The sequence below is a fragment of the Neltuma alba genome, unplaced genomic scaffold, assembly GCF_004799145.2.
Source record: "Neltuma alba isolate B1F8T4 unplaced genomic scaffold, ASM479914v2 tig00010760_pilon, whole genome shotgun sequence".
Lineage (NCBI taxonomy): Eukaryota > Viridiplantae > Streptophyta > Magnoliopsida > Fabales > Fabaceae > Neltuma > Neltuma alba.
In genome coordinates this window covers 87,442-108,873 of record NW_021635585.1, presented here as the reverse complement: position 1 = coordinate 108,873, position 21,432 = coordinate 87,442, and the positions used below count along the sequence as shown (strand labels likewise).

The following is a 21,432-nucleotide window of genomic DNA, read 5'->3' as shown; positions in this document are numbered from 1 at the left end:
CTCGAGATTTTGGATAAGAAAGCGGTGGCAACTCGAAATGTCACTATACTGAATTTCACTCACGGGTAACAAATATTCATCATACATCACGTCATTGGTCCCAATACTGATCACAAACTAACCATAGTACGACTCACAGCTTCCTCAAATAACTTAAACTGCCTCGACATCCCATTAACTCTGCTCAAACCCGCAGACCCAAAACTAATCCCAGTGTACAAATCACGCTCAGACCCAAAACCAACAAGTGGTCGTTGCCTGAGTCAATGGTGGAGTACAGAAGAGAAACTAAAGAGAAAGCCAAAGACACTATGAGAAGGGAGAGGGAAGAGGAAGAAGTGGTCGCTGTGGAAACCATTACTGTTGTGAGCGAAGCTGAGGCTAAGGGTTTATTACTTTATATATACTACCTTATCTTCGGTACTTAATAGCTAAGTAAGAGATTTAATTTAGCTCTAAATAGAAGGTCTTAGTTCATTTTATCTTCCATATATATCTATTTTTTTCCTAAAATTATTTCTTTGTTGATTGTCCATATTAAAAAGTTTCTAGCAAGGATAATTCAAGAAAAAACAACACATATTTATTATAAATAACTAACTTAACTAATTTATTTAATATTCTTAGATTAATTATCTAGTTCATATTTGGGACATTTGTGTGTGGGTGCGGATATGACATTTTAGACTTTCGCAGGATATGGTTAGCTCTCTTTTGGTGTATATATGCGTAGGAAAATGATATGATATAATTAGACAAGGAATTATTAATATAGTAGGGAGAAGATTTTGGGAAGAATCCCAAAAAAATACTTTTGAATTTTAAAATTCTAAATCATTCTTGTTTACTACACTTTAATAACAACATTTAAAAGGCAAATGACAACATATTTTTTATAATTATTCAATATGTTTATTGCAGCTTAAGATCACTGTGCAATCTATATAGTCAATCCCACCTAATAAAATAAGATTAGGTTGTTGTTGTATATAGAAAATATATTAGTCCAGGAAAAAGAAACTTAACAACTTTTTTTTAAACCCTTTTGGTTGATTTAAACGTGGGAAAACTTTGCCTGATCTATACTGTTCATAAAAAAAACAAAAAAAAACATGTATCATGCTTTATTGGCTTCTGGTCAAATTTCATATCTTCTCCATGTGTTTCATTCTCAGTACGTAAAAGCAACCATGTTTAAAGATGTGTTTGAAAATTCCAAGAAAAACCATGTTTTGTGGTTTGTAAATATGTTATCCAAATACTAAGTTATAATACCACATTAATCTCAAACCCAAACAATATTTGAGTAACCTGCCTCCCTTTAATGATATAATCATCCTTAAAGAACTAGATAGCAAGGCCCTACAAAGCAGTTAAATGTTAATGTTTAATTTTTAGAGTCCTTCAATCACAACTGTGATGACGTCCACAACGATATATATAGCATATTTTCTGGATTTGTCCTTTTTTTTCCCCCCTTCTCCATTCAATTTTTTAATAATTCAAGTCTAACTTCATCTGATTTCATGTTTTGGAAACAAATTTCTGTTCCCAAAAACCAAAAAAAAAACTTATTTGATGATTAATTTTCAATTAAGTGTTTTGTATAAAAAGAATAGAAAGATGTTTTTCTAAAAAACTTAAATATTTCTTATATGTTTTTTTTTGTTGCTATTTTCCCCAACTTTTCCTTTTACTTGCAGTTGTAATTTTCACTCTATATCTCGTGATCACCTTCTCAATTGCTCATATTTATCTGTGTCATCTTTCAATAATCTTATAACACACCGTCCATCATTGCACTCTTCACTTTGTCCCTTCCCCTCTCTTTATTCTCCAAGTTAATTTTAAAAGCGCTTGTTCCAAATAAGTTTTATAATTTTTTTTAAATGTCGTTCCTTGGAACAATCATCAAACAGAATTGTTGTAAACTTACTTACAAAATTATTCTTAAAACATAATTAAACAAGACCTTAGCTTTTGTTATGTTTTAATTTAACATGACAATCCAAATATTGGACTTTTGCTGCCAAAGTATCACATAAGCAAGATTATGGAGAATTAGAAGGAAGATCACAAGAGGGCCTTTAGGAAAGGGCAGTTTTCTTTCATTGTTCGATCTGTTTTGATGTACTGAGTTTTAAATTTTTTTAAAAAAAATCCCTTCACCTCCAATTCCCACTTCAGGAGATAATCAAATCCTTTATTACTTTGAACTCAATAGATGATTTTTACCGTTTACAATTATCCAAAAAAAAATATCTTTGATATTTAATATAAGAACTAATTGACTGATTTGAGTAGATTAAAAAAATTAGTTATGTTAGTTATTTTTAATAAATAGATGTTTTTTCTAAAATATCCTTACTAATTAAATATATTAGCTATACCTATTATCATTACAAAGACTACCTTAAGAAAAAAAAAGATAAATATAAAAGATAAAATGGATTGTGATTTTATATTTAGGACCAAAATAAAAATCAAACGAGTTCTTATATTAAATATCAGAAAAAGTACTTATCTTTCTTATGGATACACACACATGCGCTGCACACACCAACGTATATGTATGTATATTATGGGAGTCAATTTTCTATACAAAATAACACAATAAATGCCAAAGTAGTTTTGAAGATAACATGATAAAGTCCCTTCTCACTAGCCAACCATGCTCTGCGACCCATGTCCCACTAGTTTAATTGGAGAAGAAAATAGACAAGGACGAAATGATTTTAACCCTTTTGAATTTTTTTTACAATAAAAAAATAGAGGAGGATCATTATTAGAACCAAAAACTAAGGTGAACAAATACAACTTTGTGTGAAATTTGTAAAGTCATTCATCTCTTAAAGTAATTAACTCCTTCAAGAGATGTAATAAAAACTTAAAATCTTAATAACTTAATTTTAGCCACGTTAACTATGGAAATTTTCAAAAAAAAAAGCATATTTATAATTGAAGTTTGTTAAATCTCACCAAATCTCTTAAAACTTTATAATCGTACAGACATAGCCATCTGGCTCAATTGTGGCACCAAGAACCTTTTTTGAGTGATTGCTTAAGCAAAAGGTTAAGTTTGATCCTCCGAAATTACAATAGGCGTGTAAGCTCTTTCTGTGGGGTCAATGATCACCAAAAACAATAAAAAATACCAGCATAATCTTTGATGCCATCAGAAACTCAACATTATACCAAAATCTTGATGTTTATTGCATTTTTCTTTGTGCAACGCTTTTGATACGGCATGTTAGATTATTGTCCAATCCAAATAGGAATAGATCTTTTAAGGTTATATTACCTCTGTCCTAATTATAAGAACTAGTTGACTAATTTAAGGAAATTAAAAAAATAGGTTGAGTTAGTTATTTGTCCTAAATGGATGTTATCTTTCTTAAGATATCCTTATTAATCAAATATATTGGCTAAAACTACCATTGTTAGAAGGACTACTTTGAAAAAAAATGTATAAATATAAGAGACAAAGTAGATTGAGATCTTATATTTAGAACCAAAATAAAATTCAAACAAGATCTTATATTAAGGATCGGATGTAGTATTTTACATTCACATAAATCTAAACTCCAGCTCCTGTTGTAACTCTTGATATTCTTCTTGAACTTTGAAAATTGAAAAATGGTCCGCATTCTTAGCAATTCAAATAAAATACTCTTTTTGTCCTTAACATAAAATCTAACTGTTAAGTTAATTTTGATCCTAAATGTAAGACCTAGTTTTTATATTTATTAATTTTTTTAAATTACCCCATTAATACCCTTCAACTATAGTTTCATCAGAGAAGAAGGTAAGATATTAAGAAAGATGATTATAGTGTTTTAAAAAAATATATCATATTTCTTATAATTAACTAACTTACCCAATTTTTCTAATCTAATCAAATTAGTTAAGTATGTCTTATACTACTATTAAATAACAAGGTAGGTACAGAATTAAAATTTCTTTTGGAGACTGCAATTATAACCCGGTAATTGGCAGGCAATAGCACAATTCATAATTGGAAATGGGAATGCCACAATCCAGATGCCCACTGCTTTCTTTCCAACTACAGTCCGATGCGGGGTATATTTTTTTTCCTTAATACTATAAATGATCACAAAAAATTTATTAAATAAATATATAATTTCACTTCAAATTTATTGTTTTTAGATTTCTTAATTCTCACTAATTCCTTCATAGGATTAACTTGGAGAGTTATCAAACTTTAACACAAAATTAAGAAATTTTAAAAAAAATTTATTCTCAATAAAATGTGTTGTCAATATATGGAGTAAGTAATGGAAAAAAACAAGGGACAGAATAAATAGAGCCCAGCAGAGTGGGACTCATCATCTCCAATCATTCCTGGGTCGGCCCATTTTGCTGAAGCGAGGATTCGGGATGACCATTCCCTCGAGTGGCGCGTGTGCACGAGTGGCCGTTGAAATTCGGCGGGAAAGGGGTGTCGGAGTGGAAGGGCGAAGGCGCGTGGGGGAAGGAGTGGGAGGGAGAAAAGGACGCGCATTAAAGTAAGTGGGGCCGAAGGAGTTGGAAGATGAAATGGGGAGAGAGAGAGAGGTGGGAACAATGCATTATGAGGTTCCATCTTTTTCCAATCAATTGTGTGACGATGACACATATCTTCCCCTCTTTTATCATTGCCCCTCTCCCCATTTACATTCCAATCAAAGTTTTTTTCTTTCTTTTTCTTATTAAAGTTACCCCCTTTTATTTTTTTCCCTTCCTCCCACAGCCATGTTCCCTGTCTTTTCAATTTTTATCATCGCACAATTCGCACTTTTCTTCTCTTCCTCACATCATTTTATTCACACTTTTTCCTTTATAGCATCTATGACAAGTTTCTTGCTGGCTTGTAAAAATTAATACAGGCCTCCCAATTCAGAGAATGCTTACAAAAACATTCATATATTAATTACTTTGCTGATTTTTTTCCTATAATTATTACAATCGGGGGTTAAGTTTAAGCAAAAAAAAAAGAAGATATCCTTCAATGAATTTGGTGATTGAGATAACTCTTGAATAAAATAAGAAGGTTTTTTGAATCACATGCTAATTTGATACTATTTATGAATTACTTTCAATATATTTTATACAGATAAAAAAAAAGAATGTTAAACTTATTGATTTTAGTTCAAAATTTAACAACTTTTCAAATTTATTCCAATGTAATATACATTATATTTTATGAGAACAAAGTCAATACAATAATAAAAAATAAAATTATATTTATATGAAATAATTTTTCTCTACTTCTAAATATAACTTAAAAATTTATTTTCTCTCTATATTATAAATAAAAGCAAATGAGCATATAAAGCTAATTTCTCATATATAGTTTTTCAAGGGTACGAAGACAGAATAAGACCCGGTGAAACTCTCTAGTATTATTTGATACTGTCCCGGATTATTACTGAGTTATTTATTCAGCCTTTCCTAATTAGATTGAGCCATTAAACTTATGAATTTATATGAATATATAGTAGGATGGCTTACATCTATCAATTACTCCCTCCGATCCTCTATAAGTTTCACTTTTGAAGAGTAGTTTGGCTCAAAATATAAGTTTAAGTTTTGGTTTGTCTCAGCATTTATTATTATTATTATTTTGCTTATTTTGCCTAACTCTCTCTTGTTATTATCACTTCGTGTATTCTTTTTTATCATTTTTTATTTATTGTCTCTCTTATTTATTCTTTTAATAAATAAGGGTACATTTAGGGGGGAAATTATTTCTAGTCTATTTATTATTTTAACTAATTTTAATTACTAGTTCATTAATGATTCAGTTATCTGAAGTTTATATATAAAATGAAAGGGAGCATATTAGACCTAAACCTGAGCCGCAAATATTTAATTTGTCGAGCGGCAAAAATATATGGATAGTCAAAAACTCAAATATTGTGGTTAAACACCCAATTACGACATCCGGATATATCAATTGCACATTATACAAGACATTGAAATAATTATATTTTTTAATTACCTCTCATACTTTTAACCCCGGTAAAAACAAAATAATAATAATAATCAAACAAGCCCAAAATTCCAAACCGATGGTCCCAAGTTGAGTAGTGTATATAACTTTTCCTGCGGAATGAATAAGTATAAATTTTGCACTTGATCACAAAATACAAGGTGCAAATTGTACGTGTGGTTTAATTGACAAAGAACAATAACTGATTAATTAATCTCTGAAGTCCCGTGCTTACATGCCATTTTCACAAATAATCAGCCGACATAATTGTTAAAAGGGCAAAGTGAAGTTTGATTTTTTTTTTTTTTTAAAAGGTAAGGTTTGATCAGAAATCGCTTTTTTTTTTATCTTTTAACATAATAAAAGTGAGGCATTAGAATAATTATTGTTAGGCGTTAAAGTTTATATGTCTCAATAGCTTTATTTATTTTACTTACTCTTGTAGGATTCATAATGGACACGCCCACGTTAATTAACTTAAGCAAAACATCGTACCAATAATTAATATGAGGAGCAAAAGAAAAACTTATTTTCATAATTTAGGTAATAAAACAGAAGCTGATTTTATGATACTATTCATGTCTGGTTGATGTTTTGATGTGGTTTATTTTGGGCATGCCCAGGTCATGTTTCCCCATCCCTGACCTTAAATTTCCAATTTCAGTCTTTAAGGAAAATCCATAATAATTAATATAAAATTAAAAAAATATGAAACAATAATCTCACTGGCTACTTTGTGCTCGGCTCCACAACACTGTACTGGAGATTCCGAACTACAAGTCTACAAGTAAAGTAGTACTTGCATTGATTCAGAAAATAAAATAAAATAAAAATAAAGTAGGTGCATCGTTTTCTTCTCTCGGGACCAACATAGAAATAAAATTTTTATTTTTTTATTTTTTGGCAGAATGAATATAAGAAAAGGGGATATCTTTTAGTCACGAACTATCATGTCTGACTTGAAAACTACCAACACAAGAAGCCCCAAGTTGCGATGTGTCAATTTTAGAGGGGCCCCTCTGCACTCCGAGATTGGATGACTCACTGAATCATCTGAACACTGAAATATAAATTGATGAAGTTGCAGCTACTAGCTACCCCATCCCTTCCCGTTCATACCACCCACACAATAATGAATTGTATTTTTTGTTTGTAAAATTAAATAAGCCTGCCTTGATTTGAATTTTTTGAAAGAATTCTTAATTATCCATATTTTTTTCCGCTTCACAATATGAATCATTTTGTTTAATTCAATAATATTTAAAGTATTTAATGTTTTATCTTAGTTTGTTCTTTCGTGTCATTAAGCTTTATAAATAATTAACCCACTAAGGTTAATGTAATGTATGCCTTTTTTTGGTCACATGTAATATATGATTTTTGATAACGGTGTATCCTGAAAGTTAACGAGGTATCCAATTTTTTGCATATTTAATGGCATAACTTCCTTTTAATTATCATTATTTTATTTATGTGAGACGGTTAAATCGAACTTATATTATAAATCAAATGACGAAGATGAGTAGCCCTTTTTTTTAACCTAGACAGTTTAACACCGACTCTCTCCCGTAAGAGAGGAAACTCAGTCGGTCATCACACGCCTACTCACACCTATTTTGATCTTTTATTGAACTTGCAACCTCCTTTGCAGAGGAGGTGCTATATGGTCCAGTTGGGGGTAGAAGCTTACAATAGTAACTCTCATGCGACAAAGGAGTCATAAAAGAGATCACACACAGTTAGTTGGATATTCAACTTAATTTTAAACATAAGACTACGACTCGTTTTATCTATTATTTTTTTTTCAAAATAGTTCTTCTAATAATTATACTACATGTTAAGGGGTTTCCATCAAATTATAATTTAAATACATATGATTAATATGGATATGTTAAAAAAAACAATATCTATCATCAAAAAATAATTAACTTAATCGATTTTTTTAAAACTCTCAAATTAGTTATTAGTCTCTTTGTTATATTAAGCATAGAAGGTGCTAACTAAACTTACAGTGAAAAGTACAAATAATGGTGGATAAGTGAAGTGAAAATGGTTGGATTTTTCTTAAGCAATGCATATAAGTTTGAATTTTGCGGATAAGAAGGTCAATGCTTGAAACTGATGGAATAAAAAAAAAAAAATTTAAGCACAAGACCTCATTCTCATCTCATATTATTTTTTTTTCTCATAATATTTCCACACACAAGAGCATTTGTATCTAAGCATGTTAAATTTTACTATCTCCTGTTCTAATTATAAGATCTAATTTATAAATGATAAATAAAATCTTATAATTAAGACATGAATCAATATCATTTTATATTAGTAGTATTAGAAAGAAAGGAAAAAAAAAATTATATACTCGTATTTATTTATTATTATGAAAAAGAAAATAAACCTGGGGTAACATTTTAAGGAAAATATTATAATCGTGGGAGTGAAAAGACAGGAGCGGAGCATATATTTATGGAAGGAGCAGTTGAAGATAGGATAGATAGCTCTCATAGGCATAGCATTTAGCATTTAGAGATAGGGAAGTGAAGCGGATACCATGAAGAGCATGAAGGGCTATGAGCCCCGTTCCAGTTCTTCCTGCGCTGCCTGCAAGCTCCTCAAGCGACGCTGCACCCCCACCTGCATCTTCGCCCCCTACTTCCGCTCCGACGAGTGCAAGAAATTCGCCAAAGTCCACAAGGTCTTCGGCGCCAGCAATGTCAGCAAGATCCTCTTCGAGGTCCCCGAGGAGCAGCGCGAGGACACCGTCAACTCGCTCGCCTATGAGGCCGACGCCAGGCTGAAAGACCCTGTTTATGGATGCATTGGCGCTATCGCTCTGTTGCAGACCAAGATGGTGGAGCTCCAGCATGACCTCGCCATCGCTCGGGCTCGTCTCGCTCGTTATTCTTCCGCCTCCGCCGCCGCCTCCGACGCCTTCATTAACTTCCCCTCTTCTTCCATCGACGATGCCTTCCCTGCTCACGTGGGTTTGCCCCCCTTCCCCGACTCTTCTTCCTCTTGCTGCGACGTCGACGATGGCTTCTCCTCGTCTCAGGTTCAGTTATCGAGCCGACATGATATGGTGGATGATTTTTTTCAAGCCCCATATATATTCTGAATTTTGATGTTCGTTCCCCGTGATTCCCCCCTGTGATTGTGGTTTGTTCTGGATTGCCGGATTCGAGAAAATCAAGAACAGGGGACTCTGTTATATATGTGTGTGTGCTGATCATGATGATATAAATAAAAACTCCTTGGGAATCAATGAATGAATGAAAGTACTCTGAACCTAAGAATTCATTATTAATTACTTTGTCTGAGTGTCTGTTTCAGTTCATTCTATATTTTATTTTCGGAGTCCGCCGCTTCTTTGATAAGAATTATTCCGAGGCAGGAGTTGTTTTGTGTTTTGGGTTAAGGAGAGAGGCGTCTCCAGGGCGTGTGAGGTAAGGAATGTGGGTTGAATTCAAAAGTGTGAAACTGAAAAGTCTTGAGAGAAAGTGAGCAGTGAGGTAATGGGGATGGAGGGCAGAGGGTGGTGGGCATTCATTGCGATGGAGAGAGAGTGAGAGACATGAATCAGTACAAAGAAAGCAACACAACTAATAAATGGAGGCCTACTTATCTGTGAGGCATTGCTGCGACTCATAGTGGATCTGACAGTACTGTTCAACGAAACACGGAGCACCCCATTATGATTTTCACACCCCCAAGTACTCCCTCCTCAACCCCACTTGTGGCCGTTATACTTTATCGTCTCCTGGGGAATCCTAAGACCCCCCTCCCTCCCTCTCCTACTCCACCTAATTATACCCCCTACTCTTCCCTTTCTCATACAAAACAAACCTGCATCTCTTCGCCTCTGGTGATTTCACTATTTCAAGAACCATATGCGTTTGTTTGGCGCTGTTCTGATGTGAAAAAAACCTCGCATGTTTGATACTGTTGTGGTGTGTTTCTCAACTGGCAATGAGATATATAGGTTCCTAGAGGAATTAAAAACGATATCTCCATCGTGTCATGGAGGACCATTCATGGACTGGTCTACAGTACCTCTGCGTTTCTGAATACGCTTGAAAAATCTTTAAATTTTATCTCTCACAGTTCTTAACAGTAGTTGTTAGTTGAATTGAAAAATATCCGCCCCCAAAAAAAAGGGCTTTTTCGAGAACGAGGTTTAGTGCCAGATTTTTCTTCCCTTTTTTGGCCAACAATCAGATAACAACTGGCAGTGATGAACAGCGTCTGAGCTCAAGTCCAGCTATCACAATACCTGTTAACGCCCTGGCTTAATATGAACCGGAAAAAGAAAAGCTGAAAACAAAATAAATAATGGCAGAAATATCAAAGAAAGTAATAAAAGTAAAATAACGACGTTAGTGTATTGGACAACTACATCACTTGAAGATCACTGGCTTTGAGGCTGACTTGACAACGAGCTTGGAATTCATGAAACGACGACGGAGGTTTCCAAAATTACAAGCTGTTGCTGACGCAGGGAGGGCTCTCGCAAGCAGAGATTAGGAGAACACTGGATTTAGAATAATCAGACACAGAGTGAGCAGTTAACGTTTTCCTTCCTCTCATACTATATTTAAATTCAGATGCTAGAGACGGCGGAGTTAATCACTTGTAGATAGAGAAGACTAAGTTAAAAAAATCTCTCACGAATGCCCAAAATCATGGTCATCATCTTCCCCACCACCTCAGATCGAGTGGGGCTAGGGAGGATTTCAGATCACGGTCAAAGTGCTGGTGGTGGGTTACTTGGGGTGGGATCAGAGAATCGAGACGGCCATAGAAAAGCCAATTGGAGGGAGGGGCCTTAGATCCTGTTCTTGCACTGAAGCCAATGGGGGTTTGCCGCCAATTGTGACGTCACCTCCGCAACGATATTTAGCACTGTAGTTGGATTGGGTACCTGCCGGTATTCTAACTGAGTAACAGCGGATGCGAATGTTCCTTTTTGAAAATAGGAAAAACGAAAATCCGACCAATCCTGCGAAAACGTTATTTCGTGGGATTTAACAACTCAATACATTTTTTAAAAATTAATAATTTTCTTCCTTTATTAAAGAAATATTTTAAGAAAATTAACATACATTTTTTTAGAAATAAATAATTTAATCTAAAACAATACTTAAGTCAAGTTGTTTATATACATCATATTAAGTTCTCTAGTTACACATTATCATGTGTTTAGTTTTTAAAATATTAACATTTAATATCATTTAATAATAATTCTATATGGATGATGAGCCAATGTTCGAATCTTTGTTGAAAGAGGTGTTTATGCTTACTATCCGATAGTACCTCCAACATAATTGCTCCCATTAATGAGAAAATATAGAACAAATGGCCATATGTAATCGAAGAATTTGACGTAATAAATAATAAATATAAGTAAATTAATTTAAGTATTTTTTTAATTAATTCTCACAAATTAGATATTGGAGGGAGCAATTTTTTTCTACTGAAACTGCGAGTATGGGCTTTGAGGACTTGGATTGCTCTTGGACAAGTGACTCTGCGTTTGGTGACCAGTCAGTCCTTTTCAATTGAAAGGCTCACATTCCACAACCTCCGCCTACCCTGATTGCATCACTGAAGTTAAATGGGCTGATCCTTTCAAAGTCATGGGCTCATTTTGCGTGAGATAAACCCAAAGGCTTTATTCCTCATCTTTGGGAGAACTGATCTTGCTTTGCGTCAAAGAAATTTCTTTTGGGAAAAAAAATATATTTGATGTTTTTTCTTTTATTATTATTATCATTCAGTACTATCATATTCTTTTGATTACATTTTTTTTTAAATGAATTCAACAAAATCATTCTACCCATATCATCTCTCACTCTTTTTCTATTATATGTGTTAAATTTATCCCCAACACTTTATTCACCTAATTAATTAATGGTACGATGCTAACCCAATTTAATACTCATTTTGTTCACCAAAATATATATGTTCATGCGTGAAGAGCCAGAATAAAGCAACTGATGTGACAACAATCGATTGCCACAGCAAGATTTGGTTTTGCTTTTGAATTTTCAGGTTACTATTTGGTTTGAAGAATCCTTACAAATCTTATCTTATAAAACATAGTGAATCATTTTGGCGTAACGTCACGTGGAATTAAAATAGTATATACTTATAAGAATAAATCTGTGGTTCTTTATTATTATTATTATTATTCTTTTCTCTCGATTGTCAAATTTCTGAACAAAGCTGGTCCCAAAAAAACCAAAAATCAAATTTCTGAACAAAGCAAACTCGTACTCTTTTCCGGTGCCCCACGTTATCATTCTGAACGGTGCAGAATAGAATGATCACGAAAAAATTGAGAATATGCTCACACAATCTGATCTCATACTTCAATATCTCCTCGCAAAAAAATCTAACCAGAATCTTTTCTCTCTTTCCCTTTTTTTAGACCCATCAATTATTTCATTAAAGCTAGCCATGATTTTCATTCATATTTTGGTTCTCATACTATAATTACAGAAACAGACAAAGCAGAGCCTGATCACTGATGAGTCTGCCTTATGTCATGTTCATTCCCCCCAGAGCATCGATGTCCATGTCGGAACTGGTGATTGGACAAAATTACTATGAAAGAGGAATTTGAAATCAAATTGTGTTGGTTCTGTGATTGATTTTTATTTAAAATGACAAAAAAGAAGGTGAAAAAACAAAGTCAAAGGGTATTTAATTAGTGGGTTCTCGTTAGTGCAGTGTGAGGGAATGGATATAATCGTCAACGGCGGAGGTAGGGACGGCCACCATCACCTTCACGGCATCGCTCTGATCCTTCACCGGCAGAAACAAACAGTACCTGTCGCAGCATATGGGCCCCACATTCATCGGCTTCCCCATCCCAAAGTCAACTCTGTCCAGCCCCAGCCTTGACCACTGAGACACTATTAGAACCCCCACTGAGTCAGGACACGCTCTCGACTCGGACACCAGCTCAACTACCCTCCTCACGTAATCGTTGTCCACTCTCTCCTTCGCCTTCTTCACCAAGCCCGACCCGTATCCGATTCCCTTCTCCTCCAGTTCCTTCGCGCTGCTCTGAGCACACCCCAGCACGAACGCGTTCCCGTAGTACCCGTCGGGCAGACCCGGTTTTAACCGGTTCCGCACGTTGATGCTGAACAACAGCTTCAGTGTTTGGTTCGCCGGGAAGTTCAATGCTCTGGCCCAGCTCCTCCACACATGAGCCGCGAGGACCTCGAAGGACGTGAACGACGACTCGCCCAGTCGACTCGTGTCGAGGGCGATGCTCTTAAGCTGGTCCAGGTGACTCTTGTCGAAGGTAATGGAGGTTGGCTTCAGGTCGCTCGAAACCCGAGTCATGAACCCGCAGAGATCAGGAACTCGGTTGAACTCTGGGAGGATCGTTGTGTTCGTGGCCTCAGTCGTGTTCATAGATGGTGAAGTAAGGAGGTGGCGATCCCAAACGGGTTTGAGTGCGGGTTTCAGTGGGTCGGCGAGGACAGAGGATCTCGCTAACTCGGCGAAATGGTTGAGAAAATCGGCGCTTCCTATACCGTCGCAAATACAATGATTGATCCCAATGCCAACGGCGGCGGAACCGTCTCTGAGCCACGTAAGCTGAACCACCAGAGGAGGCGATCCCTTGAGAACGTCGGCGACGGGGAAGGACAGGAATTTTCTCCACTGGGTCACCGTTTTGGGGGCCTTATCCTGGAAATCGCCGAGCGAAAAACGATCAGTAAAGGCCTCGATGAAAAGCGCACCTTGAGCTCGACACACCACCTCAAGACAGGACCCATCATGCCTGGCCCTGACCCTGCCGGCGAGAGGGTAATAAGGAACCAAAGCCCGAGCCAATGCTGATTTCAGAGCAGCCGATGTAGCAGCGAGGTCCAAGCCAGGACATGAGCGGAATAACAAGAGATACTCAATGGTGAAGCGAAGAAAGAGCTGCGAATCGAGAGCAGAGAGCTGAAGAACATCGGAAGGGGTTGAGGCAGAAGGGGCTACAACCACAACTTCCCTGACACGAAGAGAGCTTCCCATAGCTGCGTGATAATGAGTTCAGAATGTGAACAGTGCTGGTTTTGGAAGGCGAGGCAGAGATTGAAGAAGAAGAAGAAGAAACAAACTGTAGTGGTGAAAGGGATGAGAGGAGACTAAAAATGGAGGGAGAGAAGGGGGGGACCCCATGTGTATCTTTTTATGTGACTGTGTGTTATCTGTGAAAGATTTGTGCCGAGATTCCCCGGGCATCGCTTTTTGAGAAAGAAATGAATAAAATAAAAACAGCTGGGGTTCAGGATGAAGAGTCTGCTGGGCGAGACTGTGATGGTGCACACATATGTCTAAAGTGTATGGATCCAATCTGAAATCTGTACGTAGCCCCTAAACTCGGCGATATGATGATAATAATAATCGTGCTTTGAGTTTGTGGTGATTATTTGGAGGGGAAAGGGAAGGGACGTGGTGGTTTGACATTTGTCGGCTACATGTCCTTATTAATGCACTCAGAGAGAACATTAAAATACAAAAGTTGAAAGGCATTGCTCTTCTGTTAGGTTAGCATGTACAGTTGTGTGGTTCCTTGGCATGATTACGATCGACCATTATTTCCCAGTGGGACTTCTGTTTTCTTCGTCTTTATCTTCCTACACATTTTGTCACCCTCTTTTCTTTTTTGTTCTCATATTATACAATGATGATGGTGATAACTCATTTTATCTAGTTTAATTACATATGTGATTGGTCTGTGTTGTTAAGTGACGAGCTGTATGCATCAGAAATTCTCATTCCACTGAACTGGTTATGTCATCACCAAATTGGATGCCCATTGATATTCCACTAGTCAGACTTCAGAGACCTTAAATTATTTTTAACTCCCTGTTAGACAAGCTTATAAGCTTATTACTTCATGATCACCTCATCTTATGAACCAAACTGTTTTCTTTTTTCGGGGAAAAGATCAATGCTGTCTGTTTCCTTTTATATTGGTGAGTGGTCCATTGCAAATCATGTAACAACTCGTGTCACTTGATATTATAATATGAATTTTTGCTTCACTTATTTTCATATATAGTTTGTTCAATTATTATCTAGTTATTGAGTCACAACTTTATATTTAACTTTCTTTTTTTTTGGGTGAAATTCTAACACAATTTTTACAAAAAAAAGTTCAAAGCGATTGTGCAACATAATCGATACGTTTTGTTTCCTTGATTATTCGATGCTAACAAATCTCATCAATCTAAAAAAACAAGAGACAATTCAGGGAATAATATAAATAGCAAGTACAGAAGTTGGACCATATAATTAATAATTAGGTATTTAGGTAGGGGAATATTGTTGTCCTTCTAGACTCTTCTCGCTTATGGCTCACAAAAGCGTATATTGGAAGGCCGGATTATAACTGGAGAGGGTTTACACACACACACACATGTTATTGATAATTTCATTTTAAAACTTAGATTTTTTTTTTGTACGTGCTATATAAAAGAGAGATTATTATTTATTTATTTAATTCTTAAGTATGCCCGTCTTCTTAATTTAGACTTCACTGAAATTAAAGATGCTGATGGCAAGCCAAGCTTGGTGACACACTAGCCATAAAGTGATCTCATATTTAAAATATTGTTGGCGTTAACTTAATATAAAATATATTAAAAAGGATGCTGGAAAAAGGAATATTCATTAATTATTTGTGAATGATGTCGTAATGTGACTCTCCTTCGTTATTGATTTGTTATTTTATAGTAGTAGATGGCAAAGAAAAGTTATTTCATAATTTTGGTGGATATGGTTTAATTTTTTTTAATACAATTACATCATTTCTTCTATGTATATTAATTAACTCGAAAAGTAAAGACTAAAAATTAGATTACGAAGCCTAATTTAACTATAGAATTGCGAAATTAAAAGGGTTTACGTATCATACGTTAATATTTATGATTTATGAAACTGTTTATATGAATTTTATAGCCAATTTCACACACACACAACAGAACGGCAACAGTATTCTTAAAGGTGATACTCTTCCGGTCCTTAATATAAGACCTATTTAACTAATTTGATTAGATTAAAGAAGTTAGTTAATTATAAGAAAAGTGACACATTTTTCCTAAAACACCATAATCATCTTTCTTAATATCTCATCTCCCCCTTCTACTTGATTATGGTCGAGAGAGTATCCATATGAATAATTTAGAGAAAATTGATAAACATGAAAAATGGGTCTTATATTTAGGACCAAAACTAACTCAAGAATTGGGTTATATATTAAGGACCGGAGGAGTACTTAATATGACACTTAGGTTCCATTTGGTACGAAGCATTGAAAATGAGAGATTGAGATAGTGACTGCAATTGAAAAAAATCATTAAAGTAATACTTAACACGAGTAATTGTTTGTTATATGAGATTAGGCAAACCTATAAAGATGGGATTGGGGAATACCATTTCCCTTCATGGTATTCTCCAATCACACATACATGGCTTTAGCTAATCCCACATATCAAATAATCTCTTATACTAAACACTCTCTTAATAGATTTTTTCAATTGTAATCCTAATCCCAATTCCTCATTTTCAATGCTTTTTACCAAACACAACCTTATTTTAAAGAGTATCTAAAATAATGGACACTTATATGATGCTACCCGCAGATTAGGGGATACATTAATTATTTTCTCCATCAGTTTAGCACTTATTTTTGCCTCTTGTTCATTATAATAGTCACTCATATGGATCATGCTTCCGTAGAATAGGCGTGATGTGAAGATTTGCATTTTTTTTTTCTGTAATCAAAGCAAGTAATAAAGAAAGGAACAATTAATATATAATATGCACAATTCATTTCAAACCCTCTGCAATATATAATACACATAAAATATGCCTAATTTTAATTTTGACTAATATTTGCCCAAAGCATTATCTATTTTGTCCTTAATTTTTCATGTTTGTGTTTGGGTGTATGAAACATTTACCCCACGTGAAGATTGCAAAAAGGATGAACATGAACGCTTCTATTTCAGTTATTTACATGCTGAACTTTCTAGCGAGCTTGAGGAAATAATTGGCTTCTACAGAATTGAAGTCCGGTTTTGTAATTCGTAGTTTCGTACATTTAAAACACACACGCAAAAACAAACAAGCAGACGGAATTTAGTGTAATCCCTAGCTTTAAGTGGCGCCTTATGCTTTAAGGAAACCATGATTAGTCTCCTTAAATAATTAATCAAAGTTATCATTTTAGATCAGCAAATGAAGGGTAAACTTGAGTGCAGTATTCTTTTTTAAAAATCTTCAACAGTTTGATTTATTTTGAAATGATACTCCTATAGTCATTAATATAGAACTTAATTATCAAATTGATTTTGGTCCTAAATATAAGACCTAATTTTTATATTTATCAATTTTTTTCTAAATTACCCCTATTAATACTCAATCAACTATGATCAAATAGGAGATATAGTGGGGATATTAAAGAAGATAATTATAGTATTTTGAAAAAAAATCATATTTTTTATAATTAAGTAAATTATTTAATCTAATTAAATTAGTTAAATATATCTTATATTAAGAATCAGAAAAACATATTCATAAGTTATAAAAAAAAACACCGACGATCTAATTATTTGTCAAATCTACTTTAGGCGGGTCAAATGTGATGACCATTGTTATCGTCATTAGTCCGCACAAGAAAAACACAATATTTTTTCCTTTGGCTTTGTCAAGGAATCATAATTTTTTTCCGGTGAACGGAAATATAAAATTCACTTAAGCATACTTTTCACAAAATATGATACTTTGAAGATATAATCATTTTCAACCTTTTTTTAATTCCCCAAAAAGGAGTAAAGTCATGAACCCATCTCCCACACGTGGCAAAACAAGCCCGTCCTTAACATACTAACAAGAATTAGCCCGGTTAATAAAAAGTCAGCTCATAATCTATAAGGTTGTGAATTTGAATTTTACTACCAATATGAGGATGTTATTAGTGAGCAATATGTAAGTAACCCTCCAAGCTCTTTCTGAATTTAAAGACATGTTTTAGTCTTGATGAGTTTGTGAGGCCCATCTCACCTAAATTTTTTTATACTTAAAAAAAAAAAGAGCCAGTCCTTAATGTTTGAGGTTTGGTTTGGAACGATAAACTCCCAGGGACGACTATTGCGCATAAATGAATTTAAAAAATTTAAGGAAAATGAATCAACAAGTTCTTATAATTTTACCTTATTCTTAACACGTAATTTTTTTTATATGTTGTACCGGTAGTCTATCTAATTTTAATCAGGTTCTTATATTTTTTTATTTCGTATTAAGTTTTTATAGTTTTATTTAGTTTCTAATTTGATCCCAATAATTTCCAGTGATTGTTAAAAGGGAAAAATAATTACAGAGCTTTGATTAAAAATTAGGTGAAACAATAAGAATCTGATAAGAAGGGAAAAAAAACAGTACAAACTTTGTTAAAATCACGTGAAAGTGTAAGAACATGCAGATTAATTTTGTCAAGACTCTTCATTTTTTTGGTCATGAAAACACCCTGTTTTTCTTCCATTTTGTTTTCTGGATAGCGAAGCACACTGATTTAATTTCTGAATAATTAAGTACATCAATGGACAATGGTCAACAAGTAAGTGGTTCCTTATTTGGGAGGGAGGTGTGTATTTAATTTGTGGGTATAACCGTTCACGTTGCGAAAGGTAAAAGGTCAGAGAAGCTATGTAGAGAGGAATAGGTGAGCTCAGAAGATAGTGAATTTGTCAAAAAGGGGGAACTGTGGAAAGCGAAAAGAGATGTCTTTTTTTAAGTTTGATTTGATTTGATTCAATGAATGAACATAAGCTGACTAGCTACTTATGAAGGAATGGTACAGGTTGATAGAAATATATAAAGAGAAGGAAATTAAAGGAAGAAAAGAAAGAATAAAAATGGCTTTTGAGATGTTTGAAACAGTGAATCAGGGCTCAAGCATGCTCATGGCAGGTCCTTGTTTGTTCTCACGATTCCTCCTAACCCTGCCCAAATAATTCTCTTCCACGTTCTCTTGGACTACTCTACCTTATTCTCTTCTTTCCCAGTCACCTCACCCGCACTTTTTTATTTTTCTTTTATCATGGAATATTATAGGAAAAATCCCTTAAAAAAATTGTTGTTTAGAGAATTTAATTGTTAAAATAACTTAAATTGGAGTACCAGTATATTTTTTTATGTCTGAAATTCTGTAAAATATCGATATTTGTTATGCGTAAAAATATATTAGGTCCTTTTTACTAATTAATATTTTAAATATGGATTTTTTACCCATTTTTCCAATAGTATTTTCATCCCTCCTTCCATCCCTGTCTGAATATTTGTTATTTTTAGTATTTGATTTTGTTTGAGAATGTATACTTTTGTTATGTATTTTGTCAACTTTGACATAAATTGTTACTTCTTTGATCCTTAACATATGATTTAATTGAAAAGATGGTTTTAACTCTAAGTGTAACACCTATCTCGCAAATTTATCAGTCACTTAAATACCCTCTATTAATACTCACTCGGTAAGATGGTTAGTTCTCTTATAATAGTAACTGAACTTAAAAACCATTCTACATAAGAATTTAGAAAAAGTATTATCAAATTAGTTAAATAGGTAATTCATTAAGAATAGGAGGAGTAATGTATCATATATTTTATATGCGGAGGCACTGAAATGAATTCTGTTTTTGTATATTTTCTGGAGGGCTGGAATAATAAGCATTAAAATATTATTCTTTCAGGAAGATCAGTGAAATTAGACCACTTATTAGTGTCTCATCACCTATCACCTATATATAATGATATCTAATATTATTAGCTAGGTTGAATTCGAAAATTATTAACTCGAGACTTTTATTTTAACAATAATAATTTTTACCACTAATACTAAGCCCAGTTACGTTAGTTTATATATATATATATATATATATAGACATTTCTTTTTTATGCACATATATATCTTTCTTGATAATTTTAACATCTGGTTTAATTCCATGTAAAGAAAATAAAGAGACCATCATGTAGACCTTAATTAATTATAACCACAAATAGACAAAATTCTTAAAGTTGTGATTGAAAATTAAAGAAGACTAGTACTAATGAAATGGCAAATTGGTTATAGGTGCAAACTTTTATATACACCCTTTAGTATTTCCATTTTTAGGATATAAATTAAGATGATATTGTGATGTATCGATCTGTTTAAGGTTTGAATCTGGCTAAAGATGAGATAGAATAAGCACAAACAAAAAGGGAACAAAATCTTATTGGATTGCGGAAATTGATGGATATGTGCATGTAAAAAGCTTTGGTGGCCTGATGTATATCTGCTTTAATTTATTATTCTTTCGTGCTCCTTTAGCCTTCCTTCCCCATATCACACATCTTTCACTAAAAGATGATAAAAGCCAGATTAACCAATTTCAACTTGACAAGATTTCTATATCATATCAGATCATACATATATTCAAACTTAGGTTTACATATATTCATCATTATTAATCAAGAAACCAAAAAGATTCTTAACAGTGTGTGTAAGCCCTTTGTGACAAGAACGAATCTATATCTATATGTGTGCAAAAGATTTCACATCAAGGATGTCTGCTTTGGGCAGATTTTGATGTCTTCCAAAACCATGAATCGATCTGGAGAGAAAATGATGGTTTTTGAAAAGAACAAATCCAAATCAATAAATTTTCAGAATTCATTTTTCTTTCAAAATCATGATTTTGGCACAAGCCAATCTATCCAAATACTTTCTCTATACTACTCATTTCGGTTCTCATTATAAATAATTCCACTGTAACCCTAGACATCATAAGTTCTTTTATCTAAAATATTGATTTGCCCATAATGTTTTTTTAATTTGATATTCATTAATTAAATAATACTACCTCCAATCCTTAATATAAAAACCAATTTGATTTTTAATTTGATCTTAAATATAAGATCTTAATCTACTTTGTCTCTCATATTTATTCTTTTTTTTTTAAGATAGTCCTATAGTAATAATAGTTCTAGGCGCTAATATACTTAATTGGCAAGGATATTTTAGCAAAGGTAACATTTATTTATTACAAATAACTAACTTAACTAATTTCTTTAATATACTCAAATTAATTAACTAACTTTTATATTAAGAACCAGACGTAATACTATAATTTTCCAAACAACTAAACAACCTTAATTCTTTAGCTAATGAGATATATTGCCGGCAATTTTGAAATTCTCATTTAAAAGTTTTAACTGATTTTAAGTAAATTGCTTAATCCATGTAAAATTGTTAATAGGTGCTTGTTTTAACTTTTGTTTAGGTAATGGCTGAGTCATGTTCTTAAATCTAAGTAACTATTATTTTACATAATTATCTCCTTTATCACAAACCAACACAAGTTCAAAAATTCCAAATATATATATAT

General features: G+C 33.6%; 2 protein-coding genes across 2 annotated transcripts; one reads left to right on the top strand and one right to left on the bottom strand.

The window, feature by feature from the left end:
* The first annotated feature begins 8,480 nt into the window (after nucleotides 1-8,480).
* On the top strand, nucleotides 8,481-9,262 carry LOC114758872 (LOB domain-containing protein 21). Its single transcript, XM_028947965.1, has one exon. It carries the CDS (start codon nucleotides 8,544-8,546, stop codon nucleotides 9,105-9,107), a length of 564 nt encoding a protein of 187 aa, XP_028803798.1. The 5' UTR covers nucleotides 8,481-8,543; the 3' UTR covers nucleotides 9,108-9,262.
* A 3,142-nt stretch (nucleotides 9,263-12,404) lies between these two features.
* LOC114758871 (taxadien-5-alpha-ol O-acetyltransferase-like) lies at nucleotides 12,405-14,342 on the bottom strand. The gene has a single exon (XM_028947964.1). It carries the CDS (start codon nucleotides 14,030-14,032, stop codon nucleotides 12,713-12,715), a length of 1,320 nt encoding a protein of 439 aa, XP_028803797.1. The 5' UTR covers nucleotides 14,033-14,342; the 3' UTR covers nucleotides 12,405-12,712.
* Between the last annotated feature and the right edge of the window lie 7,090 nt (nucleotides 14,343-21,432).

What these genes read in the sequence shown, in the direction of transcription:
- LOC114758872 (XM_028947965.1), top strand. Translation starts at nt 8,544, where the DNA reads ATGAAGAGCATGAAGGGCTATGAGCCCCGTTCCAGTTCTTCCTGCGCT.
- LOC114758871 (XM_028947964.1), bottom strand. Translation starts at nt 14,032, where the DNA reads ATGGGAAGCTCTCTTCGTGTCAGGGAAGTTGTGGTTGTAGCCCCTTCT.